This window comes from Canis lupus, chromosome 26, assembly GCF_003254725.2.
Source record: "Canis lupus dingo isolate Sandy chromosome 26, ASM325472v2, whole genome shotgun sequence".
NCBI lineage: Eukaryota > Metazoa > Chordata > Mammalia > Carnivora > Canidae > Canis > Canis lupus.
Window position 1 is genome coordinate 11,798,705 of NC_064268.1, and position 26,648 is coordinate 11,825,352.

At 48.4% G+C, this 26,648-nt stretch overlaps 1 protein-coding gene and 1 long non-coding RNA gene across 13 annotated transcripts in view; one reads left to right on the top strand and one right to left on the bottom strand.

The window, feature by feature from the left end:
- Positions 1-269: 269 nt before the first annotated feature.
- Positions 270-26,648, bottom strand: part of TBX5 (T-box transcription factor 5) — an 86,886-nt gene continuing 60,507 nt past the window's right edge. For 8 of the 11 annotated variants that reach the window (XM_025474075.3, XM_035706467.2, XM_035706469.2 and 5 more), the window contains 2 exons: positions 11,704-11,930; positions 270-2,439 (listed from right to left, as the gene is read on the bottom strand). In XM_025474075.3, coding sequence (XP_025329860.1) covers positions 1,862-2,439; positions 11,704-11,930 — 805 coding nt within the window. In that variant the 3' untranslated portion in view covers positions 270-1,861. The remainder of the gene's footprint in view (positions 2,440-11,703; positions 11,931-26,648) is intronic. The other 3 variants (XM_049101835.1, XM_025474078.3, XM_035706471.2) reach the window with 1 other exon arrangement.
- LOC112676604 (uncharacterized) lies at positions 16,988-22,571 on the top strand. Of its 2 annotated transcripts, none has more exons than XR_003146610.2 (5): positions 16,988-17,140; positions 18,153-18,281; positions 20,521-20,753; positions 21,279-21,360; positions 22,363-22,571. It is a non-coding gene; the product is annotated as an uncharacterized LOC112676604 (long non-coding RNA). The 2 variants fall into 2 exon arrangements; XR_003146609.2 differs by having other exon boundaries at positions 21,287-21,360.

Sequence of the window (26,648 nt, forward strand, 5' to 3'; positions counted from 1 at the left end):
GGGATCCAGGATCAAGTCCCACATCAGGCTCCTTGCATGGAGCCTGCTTTTCCCTCTGCCTCTCTCTGTGTGTCTCTCATGAAAAAATAAACAAAATCTTTAATATATACACTCAAGTATGGATTCCAAATACTCCCTGAGGTGAGCAGAAGAAAGATGGGGTTAAAATTGTACCTGCAAGACAACTGCTTCTTATGCCCTCCACCTAATTTCCCCTCTCTTCAGTTGTCAGAAAGAACAGGGAAAAAAAAAATTGGTATTCAAGTCCCTTATACTTTTTAAGCACATGGTATTTATTAGGCATTAATTGGCACACAAATATACGAAACGAGTACTTACTTCTCACCCCACCCCCTAGCAACATAAAAAGACATAATCGCATGAAGACACTCACATACAAACATACTCACACACTCGCACGTACTTGGACATACTTAGCCTCACATATTACCCTGTTCTCTTTATTAGGGTCAGTTTAAAAAAATTTTTTTTAATCAAGAAAGCAAAGCACATTCGAAAGGAAAAAAAAAAAAACCGCAAACTTGGTTTTGAGTATTAATAAAATTAAAAGCTCTTGGCCAGCTCCCATGCTGGATTCATTTCATGTTATTACTTAATTAGAACTCCTATTTATAAATAAATAGTACCAGTAAAATATTACATCTGAAGAACCCTGCAATAATGTTTTACTTACACGCTTATTTTTTTTATACTGTTTTCTGCTTTCAATAACCACAGTTTTGTGTCAGCATCTGGTGTCGGTGTGATTTCTTTGGAGAGAACCAATCGGCGAGCACGTCTTGCCTCTTCTTTAGGAACGGTGGGCTTTGCTTTGCATCTGGGTCGGGTCCTCGGTGGTGGAGGTTTGGAAGCTTGGGGCTGGCTTTGTGTTTTATCAGGAGGAATATTTATTTTGGCCTTTTTGCAACGCTTGTCAGCACAGAGCTTGCTCCTTGCTTATCACAGTTCTGCCCGCATGTAAACCAGGGCTTTTTAAGTTTTTCAAAGCAAGCTTTCCGGTCGGGAAGCTATAGGCCACGTTTTAGCAACAGACGGCTGGAAAGACCTAGAGCTGGGAAGATGGGAGGGCCAAGATAGAGGAGGCCAGATGCAGGGCAAAGTTAGCCTCCACTGGGAAGGAGAGGGCCGAACTGGGCTCTGTGATGATGGGCAAGGGAGGAAAAAAATCAGACAAAAGCTGGGACATAGGGAACCTTTTCAGGAACATCACATGGCAGAGGTAGGTAATTTCTTAGTCAAGGGCAGGGCGGCAAAATTTAGGTTTCAGGGGTGGTATATTTGAGGGGAAACTCACAAGTACATATTTTTAAACACACTTGCCTCAGACCTCCCCAAAATAAGGGACTGGGTCCCATGAAGAAAATTGAAAGAAAAAAATATATTATTATTTATTATATAACAATGTCAACATTAACACCAAGACAGGGAAGGCTCCAACTCCGCCATTAGGATAAAACACTCGATAAAGGCAAGGTTTTCCGGAGACCAAAAGGAGGAATCACGGAGGACATCTGGAGGTGGTGTGAGTGAACATGGCTGGCCAATGAGAGTGGTCATTGTGGAGGGAGGGGTTGTGGGGGGGGGGCTCATCTCTTTTGGTTGGTTTTTTTAAGTTTTGAGACGGCACAACAAAGTCACATTTTTTGAATCGTGGTTTCAAACGACTGATTAGATCAGCGTCCGGGGCTCGCGAGTGCAGACGTGAAAACAGGCTGTAATGAAAAATGTCATCCGTATCTCATCCATGGGGCTCTCTCTGCTACTGTCTTTCACTTTCTCCCACGTACTCTCTCTCTCTCCTCTCTCTCTGGCACACGTCTGTGACGAAGCAGGCCTCGCTTTAGCTGTTCTCGCTCCACTCTGGCACCATGGCCACTCCGTGCACAGAGTGGTACTGGTGCGGGGACAGGGTCCTTGGCACGCCGTGAGAATAGAGGAACTCCGAGGGCTGCAGGCTGCCGGGGGACTGCAGGCCAGTCTGAGGCCCACACTGCCTGACCACAGGCTGGTGGGCCACGGAGCTCTGGTGCTGGAACATTCCCTCTCCGAGCTGCGGGGAGCCGTGGTTGGCCATGCCGGCCAGCCGGGGCACCAGGGGCCCTGAGGTGAAGTGAGCCGAGAAGTGCTGGTAGGGGAGCCTGTCCATGGGCTGCACCGTGGTGACCGTGCAGCTGCTGTAGGAGGGCATGCTGGGCCACGTGTTGCAGCTAATGTCCTCCAGGCTGGGCACCGGCTCGCTGGGCGGCGCTGAGCTGGCGTACATGCAGGCCTGCCGCTGGGCTGACTCTGTCCTGTAGGAGGCGCCCAGGCCCTGCTGCTGGGGGTAGCCGGCCCGGTAGAAGGGGTCCTCCTCGCTGGGCGACGTCTCCATGTAGGGCTTCTTATAGGGATGCTCTGCAGTGGAACACTCTTCATCTGCTAAGACAGGAGGAGAGATACCGGTGAGGCCGGGACCAGCCACCCTTCCGCTAAGGGCGGACACACTGCCCAAGGACTGAAGAACCAGGTCCTGGAGACTCTGAGCTCCGGCCTCCGTTATGATCAGAAGATGTAATGGCAGGGAGGTAATGGTGGAGACTCAGAGCAAAGACCTGGACCTTTCTGGGCTCAGTTTCATCTATAACACTGAAAGGGTAATAGGATGCTGTTCTACAGAGGGAAGTGTGGACAAAGAGATGGGAGCCTATAGACTCAGCACTTCGTCCAGGCCTTGGTAGTGGAACACACCCAATAAGCAGAAAACAATTACTAGGGGCACCTGGGTGGCTCAGTGGTTGAGCGTCTGCCTTCCACCCAGGGCGTGATCCCGGAGTCCTGGGATCGAGTCCCACATCGGGTTCCCCGCAGGGAGCCTGCTTCTCCCTCTGCCTGTGTCTCTGCCTCTCTGCCTCTCTCTGTGTCTCTCATGAATAAATAAATAAAATCTTCAAAAAACAAGAAAGAAAGAAAACAATTACTATTATCTTCCCTCCACCCTGGCATGTACATTCCATGAAGACGGAACACTGTGTTACCCATCTCGATATTCTCCAGAATCCCGAACATACCTAGGAACCAAAATAATAATAATAATACCACTCACAATAACAGTACGAACAAACACAAATGGCATTTACTCCGTCCGGTACTGTTCTAAGCACTCTCCGGAAGGTACCCTATGCAGCCTGCACAGCAGCCCTATGGGGTGGGCTCCGATGATCCTCATTTGCAGATCACAAAACAGAAGCACAAAGAGGTTGAGAAACTCACTCGAGGTCCTACATACATGGCTGATAACAGTGGAGCAGGGGGGAGGGAGATTAGAATTCAAGTAATCTAATTACAAGTCTCTGCTCTTTAGGACCACGGCACAAGAAATCATGCACTAAATATCTGTGCAATAGACAGAAGGCCAGATGGACAAGTGCACAGATGGATGGGAGCTCGGACGAATCCCCGGATCCTTTCCTGAATCTCTGTCAGCAAGTCCCAGTTAATATCTGGTAGAGTCGGTACCACTTAATGGGTCGCTGTTTCCTTACTGAAAAAAGTCCCTTCTCTTCCCCCAGACACCAGTTGGTCCCCAGCTTAGGGCAGTGGAGAGAATTCTGTCCCTGAAAGAGGGTCTTCCATATCTACTTTGGGGTCACTGCCTCCTTTGTGAGCAAACCAAAGTGCTAGGCTCTCTCCTAGAAAAACACACAAAAACACAAAGTTTTGAAAACTTCATGTGCCTAACACAGGTTTGCACGCATTTTGGAGAAGCTCAAAGAGCCCCTAAAATCCAGACCCCAGGTTAAGAAGGGCAGACGTATCTGAGTTTAAATCTGGTTCTCGGGGCACCTGGGTGGCTCAGTGGTTGATCATCTGCCTTCAACTCAGGTTGTGATCCTGGGGTCCTGGGATCGAGCCCCACATCGGGCTCCATGCAGGAAGCTTGCTTCTCCCTCTGCCTGTGTCTCTGCCCCTCTCTCTGTGTGTCTCTCATGAATAAATAAATAAAATCTTTTTTTAAAAAAATCTGGTTCTCCTACTTCACATGCGTGTGCCAGCAGCGGGGCATCTGCCCTCTCCGAGACCCGTTCTCAGCATGTCTGAATCAGAGTTAGTAATACTTACCTCACCTGGCAGCTAAGAATTCAATAAATCAAGCACGTAAATCTCCTGCTATCTGTCATCAAGAGCAGCTCTTGCTGCAAGGGTAACACCACCAGTTAGTCTCTCGGCAGACCTAGTCTAGATTAACACACCTCCAGGTGTTTCCTTTGGGGAAGCAATGCTTGAGAATTCTGACCAGCACGTAAACCTGCACACAGATTCCCCCCTTAGCTGCAATTTCATCTTCCAACCCAGAAATTTGCCATCCTTGTCTTCCAATCTCTTCTGAATCAACATGTGGGGCACTTGACGGGATAAGCACCGGGCGTTATACTATATGTTGGCAAATCGAACTCCAATAAAAAAAATATACATAAAAAAAAAAGAACGCCTGTCATCGGGGTGGGGGGAGTGTGAAGAAAAAGGAAACACTGGAGCCTTCCTGCACTTCACCTCGTCAGTGGCCTGGGGGCCGGACACAGAACCAAACCATGGGAGGAGACCAAAGTTCTTATTTATTGAGCACCTACTAAGTGACCTTTCCCTGGTCTCACCGTAAGTCCTCAAGGTGCCTGCTCTCACGCCTGTCTCAGAGGTAGTCACCTTCCCAAGGGCACGGAACTAGGAAGGAGAGAGGCGGGAATCAGAGCCAGGTCTTACTTTGCCAACCACACCTTGCTTCCAGCTCTCTTGATTTCTCATACCGAATGTCACTCACCGAGCCATCCAACAGAGGTGTCCGGAGCCCCTAACAGGCGTCAGGTGCTGGGGATAGAGAGGTCAATAAATAGCCATGGCCCTGCTCAGTGCAAGTAAGTGGGGGGCCCTCCCCATCCCCCACCCAGCAGTGATGGCAGGAGGCTGACACTCGGTGAATGGGAGGTGACCCTTGCATATAAGGCTCCAAGTTACTCATTCACTACAGGGTGAGTCTTCAGTTTTGCACAAGATTCTAAAGCAGCTCCCCAACTCAAGTAGGATAGCTTGGGTTTGGGTTCCACCAGACGCTTCCAGAGGTATCACATTCTGAGTGACCCCCACGGGTAGGTACAAAATTGGCCGCGCCAAAACACATCTCTGCTTGGGACTGCACCCACCTCATACTGAGCACACTGTCTTTTTTAGCTAGACTCTTTCTGGGACACATCTGGGCCCCATAGGACGCCCAGCCATTTGTCCAAAATAAAAGCAAAAAATGTGGTCTCTCTTCCAGGTGCTTTGTCTACATCATGCCAACCATCCAGATGTTTGAAGACATCCAGATGAGCTGGGGGCCACTTTTTTTCACCTTTCAACTGGGCATTTGTTTTTGGCGTCTTGAAAACATTGCTCCACTGGACTTTTCCTGTCCTCCCCACCTCCTCCCTCAGTCCCCTCGTGCCTCCATGCTTCCTTCCAACCCTCCTCCCCCGGATCCATAAATCTGAATGTTTCCATTGTTGCTAGAATCATAACCTTTGGGTTTTCCATTTAACCAGGGCGTTCCCCTTTTCAATAATCAAAAGTACAGCTGCAGGGTACCCTTGGCAAGAGAAAAAAAACAAGGCAAACTAACCATTCCCGAGTTTCTGATCCCCTTCCAGATTTGTTACAAGCAGAAAAAAAAAAAAAAAAAGGAAGAATAATATGAAAAAGGCCGGAGCACATTTTGGAAAATCGTAAAATTACACATTCCAGTCTTTAATAACCCAAAGATCTGATGCAGAGTCCTAAGAAAAGCAAAAAGCTGGCTTATTCATGAAAGCGGGTCCCGAGCATTCTCAAATTCCTCTTGGACCTCATCACATTGTAAAGAAATTCCAAAGCATGGATCCAAATTTCAGGTTGGTGGTGATAAATGGGTGGGATGTAATCCCTGTATTTGTTTTGGTAATGGTTTGGTTTCTTTCTCTATTGGGAGCCTGATAACTGGTCAACAGCAAAGACCTCTTTCCTAGCCAAGTCACGTCTACCTTCCACAGTTGGGGAATGGGCTGTAGTCAAACATCAAGTCTTCCATGAGATGGGTCTGTTCTCAGTTTCAGAAAGTTGTGTAGTAAGAGTGGCCAGTTGTCTCCCACCTGTCCTGAACCCAACTAAAGCCTCTTGAACAACAGGAAAGCTCTTCCTGATTCTCAGCACCAATCACCCCATAGCACTGTGAAATATTCCGGCCCCTTGCATTTTTTTAGTGGCTTTTGATTCTTGATAAAGTGGCTTTAATGATAAATCCAGAGCATAAGTTTTAGAGCACAGTCACATCTCTGACTTTCCTTGGCTACATGACCTTGGGCAAACCATGGCACCATATTCCAATCTCAGTTCTTGCCTATGTATGGAGATAATACTTAAAGGTTCTTGCAGGAACCGAGATGGGTAATAAAGTGTCCAAATCTTATCTGTCCAAGTAACAGAGGTCTCCTCTGTTTTCCCTCTCAGAAGATCGGACAGATGGCTCTGTGGATGTTGTCCAATGCTTGAAGGTATCCAAGTGGATTCCAGAGCAGAAAAACTCACAAGGCTGCTTTTAAATTGCTAATCCCATTAAGCAAGTATCGTCAGTCTTCCCAAATAGGTTGTTTCTCTTGCTGATTGGGTTCATTCGGATGAAAGATCCTGGTGAACCTCCACTCCTTGGCTGAGTGACTTTCAGCAAGTCAGAAGTGGAACTATAATTCAGGCTTTCTGAGTCACAAAACGGTGCTCTGACAGCCTAGCCTTTCAGCTTTTGCAAAATCCACTGTGTTCAGAAAATCACCTTGACCTGATGGATGCATGGATGGACGGATTGGCAGACAGATGGTGTGTGTGTCTCCCTGCATAATGTTAGCTCTTAGCTCAAAGTGAGAAGGACTGGATCGGTATTGTGGGAAGATTCTCAATGGGTAACCAAAAAACCCCAGTCCAACCCTCACTGAACCACCATCTAAAAATCATTGCATTTATCTACTTGCTTATTAGCTGCCTCTTAGAGAAGAATACAAGTTTCAGGAGAGCAGGGACCTTTGCCACCTTGCTGTCCCCTTACCCCATATCCTTGGGAAAGTGTCAGGTACAAAGTGAATGCTCAAGCAATATTTATCTCACGAATGCATCCCAGATCAGCCACATGACCTTGGGAAGGTAATCCAACCTCCCAGTCCCCCTTACACCCTGCAAAATGGAGATGGAGGGCACCCTCCCTCCTCTGCTCAGGGGGCTGGGATGAGGATCTTGTGAAGGAAACGATGTGAAATTGCTCTAAAAACGCACTGCACTGACAAAAGGACACCCCACAAACCCCTTTTCTGTATCTCCTTCCTTCTCCCCTCCTACCTCTGACTTCCCTTCGAACAGCCAAGGCAGTGTATGGCTTTGCTAAAATCTTTATTTGGGTTGCCTCTCATTTTTAAGGTGGGGGGTGCTGGTTATCAGGGTGGGAGGAGGAAAGAAAGACAGACAAGGGCTCTCCCAGGCCCCGGGGTCCTGGATTTGATTGAGTGGCATTGATAAAAGACCTTCCCGGCTCTTTTGGCTCTATCCATCGGGAGAGATAGTTTGGAGACAGCTGGGTCCTAACACAAGGAGCCCTCTGGCCTGCCAGGCCCTTTGACATTTCATTGGGCCTGCCTCCTGGGCTTGTTGGAAAGGAGACAGACAATGAGGGGAAGTCAGATAGTGGGAAAAGCAGGGCGGGGTGGGGAGGGGGGAAAGCCACCCATGGAGTTATCACTTCACGGGAATCCCAAACTGGAAGGAAACCTCGCTGATTCCTTATCACCTTACAATGGAGGCTGATGATGAATTGCTTTTTTGTCTAGGAGGCACGCAGGACAGACAGAGCCTGGCTGGAATGCTCCCTGTCCCCCGGGAGCTCCTTTTGGGGTGGAGGGAGGTGAGGAGGGCAGAGGTCTGTGGAAAGGGGAAGGGAGTGTGCACCCCGAGCTGCAGGGACCATGCTGTGAACCTGAGGCAGGACCACTCACTAGCCGGGTGACACGGGTAAGTCACTCAAATTCCTTAAGCCTCAATTTCTGAATCTGTGGAGGGGGTCACTCTTCACCTTGTTATCTGCAGTGGGTCCCTGGGGCCTGATCGCACCCACACCTGCAGCTCTTGTGGTCGCACCCCTGGGCTAAGCACTGTCATCTCAGGCCTCAGAGCCTACAACAGCCTCTCAGCAGAGCTCTGGAGCCAGTCCTCATTCTCCCACTCCCCCATCACAGCAGAGCGTCTGCTTCCAAACAGAAACTTCGTCACACCCCTCATAGGTTGAAACCCTTCCGATGGCTGCCCAGGGGTATTAGGATAAAATCTAAAGTCCTGGGGTACCTGGGTGGGGCTCAGTCAGTTGAGTGTCTGACTCTTGGTCTTTGGCTCAGGTCACGGTCTCAGGGTCCTGGGATCAAGCCCTACATCAGGCTGTGCGCTCAATGGGGAGTCTGCTTGTCCCTCTCTCTCTGCTCCTCCTCCTGCTTGCACACATATGCTGTCTTTCTCTCTCTCTCTCTCTCTCTCTCTCTTTCTCTCTCCCCCCTCCTCATAAATAAATATCTTAAAAAAAAAAAAAACTGAAGTCCTGGAAATAGCTTCCAAGGGCTGGCAGTGTGCTGGCTCCTCCCTCTCTCTGTAGCTCGTCTGCCTCTACTTCCCCTCAATGTGCTCCAGCCATACTGGCCCTGCGTTTGCTCCCCAGTGGGGGCTGGCTCTCCACCTTCTGAGTGGCTGCACCCGTACCCTCTTCTCTGCCTGGATACCCACCCATCTCTCTTTTCCTACCCAGCTCCTACTCTTCAGACCTGGGCTTAAATCCCCCTGAACCCCATTCCTGCCAGATACCCCCACATCATATGCGTCAGCACATTGCCCACCTCCTTCATAGCATCAGATCACTATTTAAATAAAGCAGCTGTATCATCCTATATAATAACATCTGACCTGCTGGTGACTGTGAGCTTCCAAAGTGCACAGCAGTAGCCAGCTAAGGTGCACTGAGCACTTAGATGTGTTGGGTCCTGTTCTGGGTGCGTTGCATGGACTCTCTCGTTCCATCTCATTACGACCCTACAGGGAAGGTAGTACTGTAATCCTCGCTTTGCAGACTAGGGAGTTGAGGCTGAGAAGCAGGCAGCTTGCCCGTGGCCACAGTGCTAGAAAGCGTCAACTGCTGTGATGTCCTGCAGCAGACAGCCCACCAACTTCAGCTTCCCCCGTGGCCACCTCAAATTGACCCTGAGCTCACCTGAGGATCCCGCCAAATGCCCCACGCAGGTCATCTGCTCACGTCATCAGAAGAGTTCATCCCTTTGCGTTTAAAGCCTTCCCATGCCACCCTCCAGGAGAAAAGCCTTTACAAGGATGCTGCAGTAAATATTGAGTCTTAAAAGTACCTTGATTCTTTTAAACTTCTTCCTCCCCTTCTTTTGGCCTGGCATTAATTTATTCGACAGAACTGCCTAATTCAAACCTGATGAGCTCTCCATCAGTAGGTTTGACTCAGACTGAAGACCAATTTCTAGTGAAAGATGGCATTTTGAGATTGCAGCTGATAAGCAAAAGTAACGGGGACTGTCCACTGTGTGACTTGGAGCTCAGTAGAGCCTGCAGGCCAGGCATGGGTTCAAATTCCGCCTCCGGGAACCACCAGCACACATATGCTGTCTGAGCCTCAGTTTCCCTGTTTGTAAAATGGGCAAATAACAGCACCTACTTAACAGTGTTATCAAAAGGCTGTGGCCCAGAACCTAGAAAGGGCTCCCTTCAATAGGAACAGAATTCCTGTGCAGGGACCTGTGCCCCAGGGGACATCCTTAATCCATGCTTGTGCCTAAAGAAGCAGACACATTTGCAGGCATCTGGTCTCCACCCCAGGTGGCAGAGGACATGCTGGGAGCCTGGCCAGGGGGCCTATTGGGGCAATATTATTGTTCAGGCCTTCGAAATCCAAGGAGCTTGGATGGACTTCAGGTTAAGTCTGGAAACTCAGCCTCACCCAGGTCAGCTACCCAGCCCCAGGCTTGAACCAACGACACTCTCTCCTTCGAAACGCGAGATCGGTAAATGTCAAATAGTCAAACTGTGCTCCTTTCCTCAAGTAACCTCAGCTCAGAGAAAGCTGCCAAAGCATCCAGTTTTTGTCAATGAGTTAATTTTAAAAAGAAGAAAAAGAAGGAGAAGACGATGACGACAATGATGAAGTTCCAGACACTGGCTTTTGGACTTCCAAAGGCATCGAGGTGGCCACTGAGTATGAGGTATGACAGGCCACTCTTAAGATTAAGATTTGGGCTTACTGGAGCAAACCAGTGACTACTTATTGGGTCAACCCTGTGCTCAATATTTCCTGACAAGCACAATTTCCTGACATCTCCACACCAACCCTATGGACAGGTCCCATCATGAGACCAAATCTACAGATTAGAAAAAAAATAAGGCTTAGAGCAGTTAAGTATCTTCCCCCTAATCATAAAAATTTTCAAATGGCAAAGGTAGGACTCATCTCCATTGTACATGGTTCCTGCCCCCCACATCTGCTTTCTTGAAACTTCACCCAGATAAGCAGCCTTTCCCTCCTCTTCCTCTATGGATACCCTTCCTGGAGCTATACCTGCCATTCACACAATCAAAGCTAACACTTGCTGGGCACTAACCGAGCATCAGGTACTCTCAGGAACTCAAGCATCATTTACAAAGTGAGAAACTAAGGCACAGAGAGGCCAGGACACCTGGATGAGGTCACACAAAGAAGCTGGTGGCAGAGTTGAGACTGTGTACTCTGGCCCTATCGCCCACGCTGTCCCCACCATGCCTGTCTGCCACTCACACAAGCGACTGCTCTATTAAGCTGAACTCAACCACACCCACTTTGATTCTAGCTAAAAAAATGTGCCACCAGAAACTTCCTTTGTATTACAGTCCTAGATTCAGATGACTTAGGAAAAGTCACCCATTTCTCATTTGGCAAAAAAAAAAGACAAAACAAAAAAAACCAATGATGTGTCCAGGATTTAAGCTAAATTTAAAGACAAAATGCACAGGAAAGAAGAGGTCAGAATCCACCCACCCAAGAGAAACCCTAGCACATAAATCAAAGCACATCCAACTACAAGAAGGCTCCCGGCAGCATGACTTGTGATACAACCAGAAATGCTAGAAGCAGCCACCATGTCCACTTGTGGGAGTGGAAGAATAAACCCCATTCCATCCTTTTGAGGCCATATTTTCTCTTAGCTAAAAAGCAAGAAGTACCTCTAGCATCATGAAATGATCATCTACAATGTATTCTTGAGCTTAAGAAATGCAAGTTGCAAGATACAGACAGTATAATATCAACTGTTTAAAACAAAAACAAAACCATTTTAGGTGTGTCTGTACACATGCATGTGCACATGTGCATGTGTGCAAATGAATTAAATATGACTGGATGATTCAAATAAGTTTTCCCCAAGGAAGGAGCCAGAACTGGAGGAGACATGTCAAGAGAGATCCTTCAGTTTTACTTATATGGTTTGAATTTCTTACAATCTCTGTGTATTTTTATATTGCTTACATTTTTTAAATAAATAAATATAGTTATGTGTACATTTTTCCCCTAAGGAAAGGAAGGAAAAACAGAAAGGCAAGTTGGGTAGGGGTAATCACACTCACCTTTCCTCTTGGTGCAATGGTAAATCTGACCGTGCTCCTGGGGCAGTGGGTACGGGTTGGGCGGGGGCAGAAGGTCCTGGGAGGGGCCAGACACACCATTCTCACACTGGTACTGGGACCCCAAGTTGGATGAGGCAGAGAGAGCTCGAGGCTCACTGCTGAAAGGACTGTGATTGGAGGCTACTTTTTGTCTTACTGTGCTCCTGGGAACCACGGGATATTCTTTACTGAAAGAGAGAAGATGGGAAATAACATTGATCAGTGCCCTGATATAGATTCCCCCACTGGCTGAACCACAGGGTCAGAAAATCCACCAGAGACATGTCACAGAATAAGAAACAAAGGAATCTTTGATGAGCACAGTGATTCAATTATACCCAAGTGCATCAAATGCCACAGACATATATATTCAGGCACTAACTTTTCATGCCTTATACTTTAGGCAAGTAGGTTTATGAATAGTTCTATATGTATGCGGAAAGTTAAATGAGCATCCCCAGTGAGGAACCCCTCTTCACATGGCATTTTGAAATATTTCAACCTAATGTATATGTCTTTGAATCCCCTAATTTAAAAGCTAGAAGAGCTACATGATTACTTAGACTTAACTTCTGGGTTTCCATATTTAAAACAGGGCTGACTATTGACTTTATTAGTAAAGAAATGGCTGACCACCTAGGATTGTCAGGTATGATTCTTGGTTACCCTAATCTGGGTAGTGTGCTTCCTGTGCCTTCGAATTTCCTTTTGAGCTGCTGTACTTGTCATCGCTGACATAATATTTAACTTCTCCTCTGTGCCTTGGTTTTCCCATCTGTGAAACAGGGCTAGTAAAAATCCCCAGTTCAAACGGTTGCTGAGAGAAGAAACGAAATTAATATGTGTGAAAGCCTGAACATAGCGAGTGCTCAACAAATGTCAACCATCATCATTACTGTCATTGTTTTGAGGGAGTAGGAGACAGAAAGAGAGGGAAAGAGAAAAAGGAAGGGAGAAAGAAGAGTCAGGACAATGGAAACAGAGAATGGAGCATGGGATCTAAGATTAGGCAGACACAGATTCGGGTCCCATCTCCAACACTTACAGACTGTGTGCTCTTTGGAGCCTCCACTGTCACACAGTGAACCAAGAAGAATAAAATCCACTGACATCCTATGAATAGCATCATCCCCAAGTGCCCCAAATCTGGTTTCTCACACTCTTGGGATGCGCCCCTTCAGCTCTCCTACCAGGTATTCCTATGCTCTTCCTCCCAAGAGTGTGGAAACCTCTCCTGGGAAGGAAGGAGGAAGGAGGTGTGCTCAGCAGCACCAGAAGCTCCACAGGAAGCCAGATGGATGAGGAAGGTCAGAGTGAGAGTCTGCAGAGGAGCAGGGAGGAGGGGTGGCACTAAGATAAAAGGGAGAATTGAGAGAAGTTTCTGCACACACGTGTGAGAAGAGAATGGTCCGACCCAGAACATGTGTGCATCCATGCAGGGGAAACTGCCAACATTTGGGGTGAGGAGAGGACATTGTGGACAGGAGAGTCACAGTGTGCAGGCTGGTGGAGGGGTGATCCAGCACCTCCATTCTGGAAGGCAACCAGATAGCATCTGTTTTCTTAAAAATGTACAATCATGTAGATCTGGCAATCTGATTACTAATAACTTTCCTGAGAAGTTTTTCAGATCAGCGTGCAAAGACCTAAGCAGGAGGCATTTCTCTGCAGCACTGTCTGTGCCTGGGAAAAAAACAAGGAACAGTGTAAATGCCCTCGATAATGGCTCAGTAAATTCTGACAGAGCTCAGAAGGAAATACTACACAGGCTTCAAAAAGAATGAGGAGACTGAACGCACATGGATGCAAAAAGCCATGCAAGGTGACTAGAGGTACTAGGACACACTGAACATCATCTAACTTACTTCCCTCAGGAGGTGGGGATATGGAAAACCTTTTAGGACACTTGCTATTTTGTGCACGTCGGAAAGCCAAAGCAGAAGCCCTGCTTGGATGAAAAGCAAAACAGAGACGAAGATGAAGACATTCAAAGCTGCCCTGTACCTCTCCCAAGAAGACTACTTGCAGGTGGGGGGGTGGGGGTCAGGAGGGGTAGAACAGGATTTGGATCTGATCCTGTTATCTGTAAAATGTAGGAAAGCTGCTACTTCTCAGGAAATGTGCAGTCTTCGTAAAACCCCCAGAATGAGTCCTCCACCACCTCCCCCAGGCCTGTAGCACACCCAGCCCAATGTCCTTGCTAACTCTGTGAGCTTAGATAAGGCACGTAGCCTAGCTGAGCCTTCGTTTCCCCATCTATGAAATGAGCAAAGCACAGAGATGGAATGGTGAGACCATAGCATTCTGCCCCAAGCCCCCTGATATCTTCCTAAACCTGAATAACCCACTGGACTCTTAATTACTACTTTGATATTTAAGAATCTGGGTGTAGTGGAAAGAATGAAGGTGTCAGATTCAGGAAGATACGTGTTCTCTAAAAGATCTGCCATCTAATGCTGTGTGGCCTTGGATGAGGCACTTAATCTCTCTGAGCCTCACGAGACTGTTGAAAAGATCCCACAATATGCCCTAGAAAATACCTGGCACTTGGGAGAAAGTACTGTTATGCCTTTACAAAATGACTCATGCTTCCAGCCCACAGAATTTCTCAGGAGGAAATAGTTCCGTAAAGCCTGTCTCCTTAAATTGGGAGGCCTTCACTCAGGGGCCTGGGGGTGGGGGGGGGTGGACTTAAGATCTAAATTTGGATTTTTAAAATGACGTCTTTATTTTCACTAATCTTGAATTGAAACTTAGCATTCCTTTCTGTTACAAATGTAGGCAACAAGCCATGGTTGTATTAGCAGCCCTAGCGACTGTCATCAGCAGAAATCAAATCATCTCATTTCCATTGCAGCTGCTGTACATGCCTCAAGATACCATTTATGCTTATCGCAACTTCAGAATTACAGTCAGACCTGCTACTACATCCCGTTACTTGAGGCATTATAAAGTGCACGTAAGGCCACACGGCCATTTAAAAATATTTTGATAACTACGTTTCCGTAGAACTGGTTTACTTTTTGCCATCTACGCAGCTGATATTACGTGTTTACTCACGTTAGCCTGAGAAGTGTGACACTTAAGTGTCACCAGGCCACCAGAGAGGCCCATGGTACTGAACAGGCTAAGAATTCTTGCCTAGAAGAAACACTATCAGTAAACCTTCAACTTGGTTGTGATTTTTGTCATAAACCAACTATTCTATGTATTGTGAGTACACCTGAAATCGGGTCACATACAAAGAGCAGTACATCAAACACTGTGTGAAGGATGCTGCATTGGCCCTTTCCATCCTTTCTGTGACCCTATGAAGTAGGTACTGGTTTTGTCCCCACTTTACAGATGAGGAGAACAAGGTCCTGGGAGGTTAAGCCACTTGCCTATGGCCACAGAGCTAGAAAGAGACACAACTAGAATTCTAACCCCACTGTCTCTTAACTACTACCAGACAGGCTCCTGGTGATCTCTTTCAATTTTTAGAACACAATAGACTTTTAGGAGAGCAGGGGGTTTAGGGCTGAAGCCTCCTCTCCTACTTCTCCCACCCCTCCTCCTCCCCATCTCCACCCTGGCCCCTGACTTTGTTTGTCATGTGAAAGCGCGTCAGCATAGCCAGGCAGGGGACACGGAGCCAAGTTTCCATGAGGCTACGGAGCCCTCACGACACCCAGGGGTCCCCTGGCCGAGCCCTCCTGTGGCATGTGCCACCTCTGAGCCAAAGCTGGAGCCATCCTGAGCAGCCACACCACTTGGAATCTCCCCCTGGGGCCAGAAGTCTGAAAGGAATGAAGTTAGCTTTACGGTCCTCTCTTTGCGGCTCCAGCTACGTAATGGAAAAAAAAAAAAAAAGAAGAAGAAGAAGGAGGAGGAGGAGGAGGACTTGGAGAAGGAGGTGGAGGAGGAAAATTATAATAATAATAAAACATTATAAAAGTCGTCAAATCTCGCTGGCAATTCTATTTAGGTCTGCCTAGTTCAAGAACCAAGCTGCCAGAGCTCCAACAGGAAGGGGGAAATCTCTTTTAGTTTTATATTCTTAATGGGGATGGTTATTTTTTTTTTTAATTAAAGAAAACAACTCCCAAAAAATGTTGGCTGAGGGATTTTACAAGAGAATGTATCAATGGACTCCGTGGAACTCTCCCTTCTAGCGCTGCCAAATTGCAAAATTACTCTCTGGAAAGGCCAAATCCTGCTTTTGATTACTAACACTCACAGAAGTGGGAAAGCCATATCATCCCAATAACCACTCGTCCCTCGCAGCTTGTTTTTCTCCAAGGCGCTACAAACATCCTCCCCTCCGTCCATCAGGAACACCTCAATTTGGGGCCTGCCATACAATGTCCCCACGTCCAGCTGACAGGTGTCAAAATCGGAGCGGGTGAGGGCAGGGGACTGCAGAGGCAGAGGGAAGAGGGGGTCTGCACCCAGCTCCTGGCTGCACCAGCCTGGGGAATGCAATCAGTGGCAATACGACCCCGCTCTCTTCCCCAGCAGCCTGAGCACATTGGTGAAGAACCCAGGGCACAAGGGAAGACAAGGAAAGGTCGAAAAGTCTGTGTGTCCCGGAAGCAGGGCGGCAACAAAATACTGTTTTTTTTTCCAGCCTCGTCCTCGTCTCACACCTCCAGCTCCTCATCAGCATTGTTCCTGGGGGGCCTCTTAATGCTCCAGCCACCGTGTACTGGTCACCGTACACGCCTTCCCTCCTTTGATCCAGGCGACAACCCCACTCCGTCGGTGTGATGAGATATGCATTAGAGGTAAAGGAACTGAGGCTCAGAGAGGTTAAGCAACTCCTCCCAGATCACACAGTGAAGAAGAGGACAAAGCTGAGCTGGGCGCCGGGTCGGCGCTATTCCCAAGCTCTTGCCAATGAACTTCTACTTGATCATAGAGAACTACGGGGTGCACGGGGTGCACGGGGCAACAGGGCAACTCAGCGCCCTGTTCCACAAGGCATCCTGCTGCTAACGGTCGGGCAGGGCCTGCTCGGGGCCACGTGAGTCCTACCGGTCAATCTGTCAGTCCTGCTCGGGCAACCCTTAGTATACCAAACAGTCGGACCCCGCCGCTCTCGGGTGTCACCGAGCTGTGGCCGCATCCTCGCCCATGCTAACTGCCACCCGCCCCCCCGCCGCCGCAGCACCTCGGCTGGCCCCGGGTGTCGGAGCCCGCGCACCAGCTCCTCCCCGGCTCGGGCCCCCTCACGTTCTGTTCCACGTGAGCGAGTGCAGTGAATGACGCCATTGTCGCCGGGTCTGGGTTGTAAAACATTACAAGGGAACACTGAAACCCGCGGCCAAACTGCATCCGTAGCCCGCCGCCAGCTAACGAACGCCCCCGAGAACGTTTTCCACTGCGGCCCACTGAATTGGTCTTTTCACGGGAGCAGGTGGCAGGGGCGCTGGGGTGCTGCGGGGGGCGGGGGGCGGCGGTTGTGTGTCCCCCCACCCACCCCGCCACCGCGGCGCTGCTCACTCAAGCGCTGGCGGCCCTTCTCCCCAACACCCCCCCCCCCCCCCCCGGAGCCGGGCGCTGGGGCAATGCCAGGATCCCTGTTCTCCTGGAGTGAGTCCTTCCTCAGGCTCGCAGGCTCATCTGCGATTACAGTTCAGAAAAAGCACCCCCCACGCACCCCAATCCAGCCAGAGGTCTCACAACTTACCAGGTTTCTCGTCGTCCCCCCCCCCCCACTATTGTGATCCAGCCTGCGGGGGGACACGCAGGGGCCCAGGGACAGCTCAGCCGGGCAGGGCTGAGCTCAGGGCAGATCCTAAAGGCTGTCTCTCACTTCCGCTGAGTGCTTTCCGATCGCACTGTCAGGACTCAGTTCACACCAGCCAGGAAGCTGGAGAAGGGCGGGGTGAGAATAGGACCCACAGACAGGTCGCACACCTTCCCCACCACGGATCCCACCAGGGTCGTAGGACTTGAGAGGCCCCATGAAATTCAAAGGTGCCTCCCTCTCCGGCCTCGAGCACTCACCGCTTATGGCAGCTCTGGTTGGAGAACTGGGGGCTCCCTTGTTAAGACTCTAGGTAATTTAATATCAAGGCGGTCATGTGGAGCAGGGGCTCTGCAGTCAGGATGCATGGATGTGCCTCGCTCCCGTACCTGGCCCCAAACCTGGCCCCTGTGGAGCCAGCTAGGTTACCTCTTTCTCTGAGCCTCAGTCTTCTGTCTATAAAATGGAACTAAGAAGACCTGCTGCCTCTTGGGATTGTAAAATAACACGATGTGTGGAAAGGTTTAGCATATATTTGGGTCACACAGTGCGATATATACCAACTTATGAGTCACACGTGATTACATTCTGCAAAAGAAATTCTAACCTTGCAAGGGCTCTGAACGGCCTATGAACCCCGCCCAAATATCAGATATTTAGAACTTGTCAATTTTTCTAGGGAGAGGTCCATCCTCGTTTCATCTACTCAAAGGAGGCCTGTGGTTCCCAAACAGCTTTTGAGCAACACCACAGAGCAGCTCTAGAATCACGGAGGAAGTCCTGGCTGGTTGCATGGACCACTGACAAGGTCAGCCTCTTTCTCAGCCTCTTCACTCACGGAATGGTAATCACGAGGCCCATGTGACATGTCCTAGCTGTGAGCCCCCAAAGAGGGGACTAGAATGTGAAGCTACAGACAGGAATGGTCAGTGCAAACGAAACTCCGGAGTGACTCAGGCCAACAGGACGTCAATGAGTGCTGCCGGGTAGCTTGTGCTCAACTCAAGAGCTTGACATTTTGGTTCTGGCTTCTCAAACTAGCAATTTTAACAAGTTTAACCCTGTCTTTGTTGTAGTAGTTTATTTGTTTGATTGGTTTAATGATTTTGGAGGAAGGATGGAAAGGTGGAGAGGACTTTCTGAGGTTGGGCCTGGGTCTTTCTGGAAGCCAGAAGACTGGAAGGGCCCAGACTTTTCTCAAGTGGCTTCCTATCCTGAAGGAGATTGTCTTGAGGCTTGGTTCTGGGGGGAACCACCTGGGGGCTCCTTGGTCGTGCAAAAGGAAGTCAAGGAGCTCCTGATGACCTTAGGTTCAAATGATGACGTTGGCAAAGTCATAAGAAAGTCACCACTTCTGCAGGAATGCTCAACGACATGTGTGCTACTAATATAAAAACCTGTCTCTCCCCCTAAACACAAATACCTCTGAGGGAATGGGTCCCCAGGGAAACAAGCTTCTAATGTGAGAACATTACTGAGATGAGGTAGTTGAGATATAGGGCGGCTTAGAGTGGGGACCAGTAGAGACAGGGGTTTCAAGCTTGGCTGCATAGTGCATTCATCTGGGGAATTAAAGAAAACATCCAAACTTCTGTTTAAGGGATTAAGAGTACAAGTATTTTTTTTTTTTTGAGTACAAGTATTTTTGATGGGCACTGAGCAACATATAGAATTGTTGAATCATTATACTGTACCCCTGAAACTAATATAACGTTGTCTGTTAATTATACTTCAACTAAATAGAGAAAAAAATTTCAGCAAAGGAAAAAAAATACTGAGGAGCCCAAATAGCTCAGTGAGTTGAGCACCCGACTCTTGATTTGAGCTCAGGTCATGATCTCAGGGCCATGGGATCAAGCCCCATGTCAGACTCTGTGCTCAGCAGGAAGCCTGTTTGTCCCTCTTTCTCTGCTCCTCCCCACCCCTCAAATAAATAAAAAAATAAAATCTTTGAAAAGAAAAAAAATACTGACTCCTAAGCCCACTCTCATCTCCAAAGTCTGATGCTCAGCCTGGACTTGAGGAGTTTTTAAAACTCCCCAGGAGAGAGTGGGATCCCTGGGTGGCGCAGCGGTTTGGTGCCTGCCTTTGGCCCAGGGCGCGATCCTGGAGACCCGGGATCGAATCCCACATCAGGCTCCCGGTGCATGGAGCCTGCTTCTCCCTCTGCCTGTGTCTCTGCCTCTCTCTCTCTCTCTGTGACTATCATAAATAAATAAAAAAAAAAATTAAAAAAAAAAAACTCCCCAGGAGAAAGAAGCTTTATACAAAAGAGTCCTCACTGTAAAAATCCATTTACACAAAATTCTGTAACAGATGAAACTAACTTACAGTGAAAAAAAAAAAAGAAAAGAAAAAAGTTGAAACACTGATTGCTTCTGGTGGGGAGGTAGAGGCAGGAATTCACTGGGGTGGAGCATGAAGAAAATGTCTGGAGTGAGTGTTCTATATTATGACCAGGGCTTGGGTTTCATAGGAATGTGCATTTGTCAAAAAGTGAATGGTACACTTAAGATTTGTGCATTTTACTCTATGTAATTTTATCCAAAACAGAGATTAGTGAGCAAAAATTGAATCTTAATGACATGCATGCAGAAGTACAGAGGACTAGAATGTACTTATGTCTGCTACTCAGTATGAAATGCATAAACAAAAATAAGATGGATGGATGGATAGATTGGTGAATGTCTCAGCGGATGGACAGACAAATGGATGAATGGGTCAGCAGATGGAAGGATAGACTGGTGGATGGCTGGATTGGTGGGTGGATGGATGGATGATAGCACAAATATATAGCAAAATATTAACTGCAGAACATAAGAAGTAAGTGGGTATGGGGTACTTACTGTACAATTCTCCCATATTTTTTATGTTTTCTTGCATTTTTCATAATAAAACATTGGGGGAGCACTGCAGGTACTTCTCATGTTCAGCCAAAGTTGAGCACTTAGAGCAAAGAGTTATTTTTTATAAAATAGTCCGGCACATGGGATCTATTTCCAGATCTGTTTCACACATTTACCTGAATGCCCTTCCTCGTTCTGCAGAGCCAAGGGATTACCCAGGTGCAAGCAGGGGACCTCTCCATCAGAAAACCTGTCAAAGGGCAGTTTCTGAACCCTCCCCAGAGCACCGATTCAGAACCTCTGAGGATAAAACCCAGAAATCTGCTTTTCTTAACAAGCTCCATCAAGTAATTTTGATGCCTGCCAAAAGTCTGAGAAACACGGCTTAAATGTGAATGAGTAATTTGTCCACAGACCCTGACCCTAAAGAGCAGGTATGCTGGGGCAGGGGGTGGAGGAGGAGAGGGTGAGGACAGTGCTGCAGATGAACGGGGAAAGGTCGGAAGGGGCTGTTCTGAGCATCCTCAATGGACAACCATGAGCCTACATGGGACCCCTTGGGACAAACCTCAATTTCACAACTTAGGCTGGCTTGGCTTCCCAAACACAACTCCCTCTTGTTTTCGATAAATTCACACTTCTCCAGGGGAAGCCGTGTGGCTAGCCAAAAGTACAGCAAGAAGCAGGAAGTTAATGCCATCTCCAGAATGTTGTCTTGGAAATCACTCCTCATTAACCGGGCATTCCGATTACCTTTAACCACAAGTATGGGAATACAAGAGTGGTAAACCGTTTGAAAGTGACCATTTGAGGTTAAGGAGCTGAACATTAATTTAAAATCAGGAAGCCAAGGCTGGAGGAAGGAAGGTACCAGTGAAAGGCTTTTAACCTTTTAGGGGCCCCAGACTCCTGAATCCCTTAAAATTGTTGGAAATTTTTTTCTAATTCTGTATCATGAGTCTTTCAGAGGTCCCTGGCTTTCATTGGATTTTCCAAAGGGATCCTGAATAAGAAGCCTGGCCCTTGAGGAAGAAGATGGAGGTGAGTAAAAATAACTCAGAGGCAGGTGAGAACGGTCAGTTTCCAACGTGAGCAGGTGGAAACGGCTGAGGCCTGGGACAGACAAAAACCACCTTGCCGGTCAATCTGGAACATCCTGGGCCTTCCTACCTGCTGTCTGGTTGGGGGCTCAAAATCCAGGCCACTCAAAGCAGAAGTTTAAGGTATCCTGGCTCTGGAGACCACTCCCCGCCACAATGTGTGGGCAGCCCAGGAAAAGGCTGAGGTAGGACAGGCTCTGAAGCCAGCACAGTCCTGGCTGGCTGAGTTGACAAGGCCCCAGTGCTGCTGCATAAATGCTGTGTATGCCAGGACGACCGGGCCTCGCTCATGGCCACTCTGTGCAAGCTAAAGCATGCCTTCTGCCCCTCTTCCGCTGCCTGCCTGCCCCTATTCTGGGGTTTGCATATTGTTGCAGGAGGACAAGTGACAGCCTGGTGGGGCGGAAGGGGGATTTTCTCCAACCTGGAGAAACCAAGCTCACAGCCAGGCCTCTGCACCCTGACTAGTTGTGCGGCCTTGGGCATGTCAACCTGGCTGCTGGCTTCCCAAGGGCTCGGACCCTGTCTCAACACCTAACGTTAAGCCAGCATCAGTCTGGGCCAGATGCTGTGCCAAGCACTGCCATGCCTCTTGGGGTGGCATTAAAACATTGGGACTTGGGGCACCTGAGTGGCTCAGCAGCCGAGCATCTACCTTCAGCTAAGGGCACAATCCCGGGATTATTTTCCCTTAAATAATCAGCCTGTTTCTTTCTCCCTCTGCCTGTGTCTCCTCCTCTCTCTCTGTGTCTCATGAATAAATAAATAGAATCTTTAAAAAAACAAAACAAAACATGGAAACACATTCTCTGACTCTCCTTCCATCTAGAGGAGGGATCCTTGAGTCTTGGATCAGGGCCCACCTTAGTGAGTTCCAATCAACCAAGAGAACGCAGCAGAAGGGACAGGACAGAGTCTCAGTCTTCCTCCTATTTCTCCTCAGGGGCAGCCAGCAGCCACGGAAGGAGTCTGACTCCCCTGAGCCCACCACGCTGGGTAGGCCGCATGCACATGCTCCAGGGGGACAGCCTAGCTGAGGTCCCAGCCAAAAGCCAGCATCGACTGCAGGATTATGACAGTGTGCCATCCGGGAAGTCCAGCCTGGTGCCATCAGCTACCTGCCACCCCAGCCAGCGCCTGGCTGCAGGCAAGAATGACCCAGAGGAGCCCTTTCCAAATTCCTGACCCACAGATCATGGACAAAATGAAAGTGCTTCCCTGTTACCTCTTGCTTAACCCTGCAGACAGTGGTGACAAGCAATGCCTGGTCTTTTTACCATCAGTAGGACCCGAATAAGCATCCCTGAGCAAGGGCGAGTAGATTGCACCTGGATGAGATTCAGGGTGCCCTGACGGTCTCTGAGCACCTTCTGAAGGACTGGGTTGCCTGCACTCCCTGGTCCCTTTAGCGGGCCATAGAGGCACAGGATAAGCGGTCTCTAGGACTCTGGCTGTCCTGGATTTACAGTCACAGACACAGAGCGGATGGCAGAGCTTGCAGCCCAGGCACAGCCAGGCCCAGTGAAGCCTGGGAATAATCCTGTTCTGTAGCAATGGTAATCGGGACACACATATTACCTCATTCCCACACAACAACCCTGGAGGCGGGGTCTCGAATTATCCCCCATTTTATAGATGAGGAAGTAGAGGCTCAGTGGTGTTGGGGAGCCCAGCCCCGGAGCTTTCCACCAGTGGACCCTGCTCCTCGGGGTGCTGATTCACCTCTGCATCCTCAAGACCTGCCATAGCACAAGCACTTAATACATGTTACGTGAATAACGAATTGACAGGTCAAACACTGGAGAAATAAATGAATCTACAGTCCTCAGTTTCTCCTCCCACAAAACTGGAAGAGACGCTGCCTCCTGTAGTTCCCTTCTGTCTCTAGAATGCCATGCTTCTCGGAGCAGCTGTCCCCCGGGTACCACCACGTCCCTGTGCCACCCCAGTGGGCTTTCAGAGAGCTTCAGACCCCTACTCCATACCCCAAGACTTGTCAATCCCTGCCCATGTCTACCCTGATCCAACCCAGAAAACCTTTCTTCCCCAGCACATGCAAATCCCACTCTTCCCACAAGGTCCACCTCCCACCTTCTCCTGCCCTCCCTCCCCCATCTGACCTCCCCCATCATCCCCACTCCCCGCCCCCAACGACCCTGGCCTTGGGCCCCAGCACCCTTGGCTCTTTGGAAGGTCACAACTTTCCTGGACACATCTTAAAAAGGCTGAAATAAATTCAAAGAAAGCGATGCTCTATGGAAAACCAAGACATAGGTTATTTCAAAGAAGAGGAAAGCTCCCACACCTTTCTTGTTAGGATGAGCACCCAGAGTTATTTCCCAAATCTCTGTCATCTGTAGATCACCTTGACAAGCTCACCAAACCTTTACACCACTTCTACTCTTATTTAATATTTTCCCAGGACACCTGGATGGCTCAACGGTTGAGCGTCTGCCTTCAGCTCAGGGTGTGATCCCAGTCCAGGGATCAAGTCCCGCATCGGGCTCACAGGGAGCCTGCTTCTCCCTCTGCCTGTGTCTCTGCCTCTCTGTGTGTGTCTCTCATGAATAAATAAAAACTTCTTAAAAATTAATATTTTCCCTTAAATAATCAGCCTTAGTTCTCGTTCTCCCCTCTTCCCCTACCCCCTCCCTCCTTCCTTCTTTAGAACTTAGCCTCATTCCAAGCAATAATATCTATAAAATCAGCCTGATGTGCCCATGTCTGTACACCTTCTAAAATCATCCCATCTGTCACCAGAGTAGAGGTCCTGCCATTTGGGAAATACTGGTTGTTTAGGGCAACATGTTTTTTTTTTTTTAAACCGCAGATTAACCTTTCAGAATAACCTTGGCACATATTCTAAATCAGTCAGCTAGAGACAGGATTTTAAAAATACTTGTATCTTCTTTATGCTTTTTCCACAGCTCGCTCATTTTTATAATAAGCGGTTCTTGCTTCTGTAACTGGAGACCATAAATGAATGTTGGAAAATAACTAAGACACTGTCAGCATTTTCCGAACACAGAGAGCAAGGCACGGAGAGATAGAAGGGTGAGTGCCCAGACATTTGCCCAGCTCATCCAGACGTTATTTATATGGGCTAACCTCGAGTCAGTGTCCAGCCCTCTCCCCTTCTTCCAACTGTTGCAATTAAAGGAAATGTCATTCCTCCGGCTTCCCTCCCCCCGCCCCCCCGCGGGCCAGCTGTCACCGGGTGTGTGGGGGACAGGAAACAGGATTACAAGATGAACAGGGAGCCTGCCGTTCCGGCCTGGCTGTTATCACGGCCGACTCCGGACAGCCATCTTCCCCACTTGTCACTGGGAGCTGGGACCACAGCCCAGAATAAATGCTGAACAAGGGCAAGACTGGGAGTAATGGGGAGTCTTCCCCCAAATCTGATATGTTGCATCAAGCATGGACTAGGAACCAGGCACCTCATAGATATTTTCTCATGTAATTCTTACAAGAACCCTGGAAAGTGGAGGCTATAATTTATGCCCATTTTACAGATGAAAAGACTGAGGTTCCGTGAGGTGACACGCTGATACATGCAGAGCAAGGATTGAGCCCGGGTTTGTCTGAGTCCCCAAGCCTCCTGTTGGAGCCACTGTACAGGCCTCACTCTGTCTCCTCCTCAGGGGCCGTGTACACAAAACTGGGCAGATGACCCTGTCCACCCTCCCAGGCTGGCCAGTGGTTAGTTCTGCCTTCTGAGTCCCCAGCACAACTCCTAATGTGGCCACAAAGACATGTGGTTCTTAGGTTGTGAGTTTTGACACAATAGGTCAATTACTGAGAGCCTACTGGCCCCCTGCCACCCTCTCCTGCCTTTTACTGCAAGTGCCTACTCAAAGAGGACACCTAGACAACCCCAACCAATCTGCATGAACAGGGGAGATGATCTGGACAGCCAGTTCAGACCAAAGTAAAGTCATCCTTCTAAATATCTAACCGGCTATGTTTATAACTTCAAGGGAGAGTCCCCGGGGTCACTGATATTTAAGATCTCAGACACCTGCACTCCCCCACCTGTCTCTCCTCCACGTCTATCATTTATCCCATCCACTTCCAAAGCCAGGGGGAGTGGCTGGATCAGATGGGAAGGGCATGGCCCACCGGGGGAGTCTGGACCTTATACTGAGGGTGCGTCTTACACTGTGAGTAACCTCATCTGATTTGTGTTTTACAAAGATGTCTTTGGCAGCTGCCTAGAGAATGTCCTGGAAAGGTCTAAATAATTTAGAAGGCCATGGCCGGTAGCAATGGTGGCAGCTGGAATAGACAGCCTGGTAGGAGAAAGGAGGTGAATTCAGACATATTTTAGGAAGGCAGAAACAACAGGACCTGGTGACCAGTTACACAAGAGGAGGCGATTTACAACACCTTAAATCCTGTATCCCATCTGCTCTTGACCTTGTGGGAAGGAGGGATGACGTAAGGGATGGGGAAACCCTTGGTTTGCAAGCTGCAATGGGGTGGCCCACCCCTCACCAGCAGGAGGATGGAAGTGAGACTCTGTCAGAGGCTAAAATCCCTCAGTGATGACCAGCAGTCAGAGCAGCCCAAGAGCCCGATCACCATGGCAATTCAAGCTTGGCATTCTGAACCCAGGGCCACAAACAGGTTGACAACCTCCCACCCCACACACAAGCTTTATAGGATACCTGTTGTCAACTTTTCCACTTGATGGTGGACTCAATCCAGCTCCGATTTAAAAAATGCTGCCACGTAAAGCCAATTGTTATTTTTTAACAAAAATAATTTAAGAACTTGGTTCTTTTAGCCACAAAAAGCATCTTGCTCATCTGTGGTCATGAAGTAAACTGATTATAAATGCAGAAATGCATATGAGTGGGGTAGAGGGTGCACACCTGACGGTAACGGTATATTTCTTTCCTAACGCATGCAAAGTTAGACTGGGAAACCCTCTTTCTAAAAACACTCTCCAGGGGCACCTGGGTGGCTCAGTGGTTGAGCATCTGCCTTTGGCTCAGGTCGTGATCTCGGGGTCCTGGGATCAAGTCCCACATCGGACTCCCATGGGGAGCCTGCTTCTCCCTCTGCCTATGTCTCTGCCTCTGTGCGTGTGTGTGTGTGTGTGTGTGTCTTTCATGAATAAATAAATAAAATCTTAAAAAATAAAATAAAATAAAATAAAATAAAATAAAATAAAATAAAATAAAAACAATTTCCGTGGCATGAATTTCCAAACCAGTGTGAAAA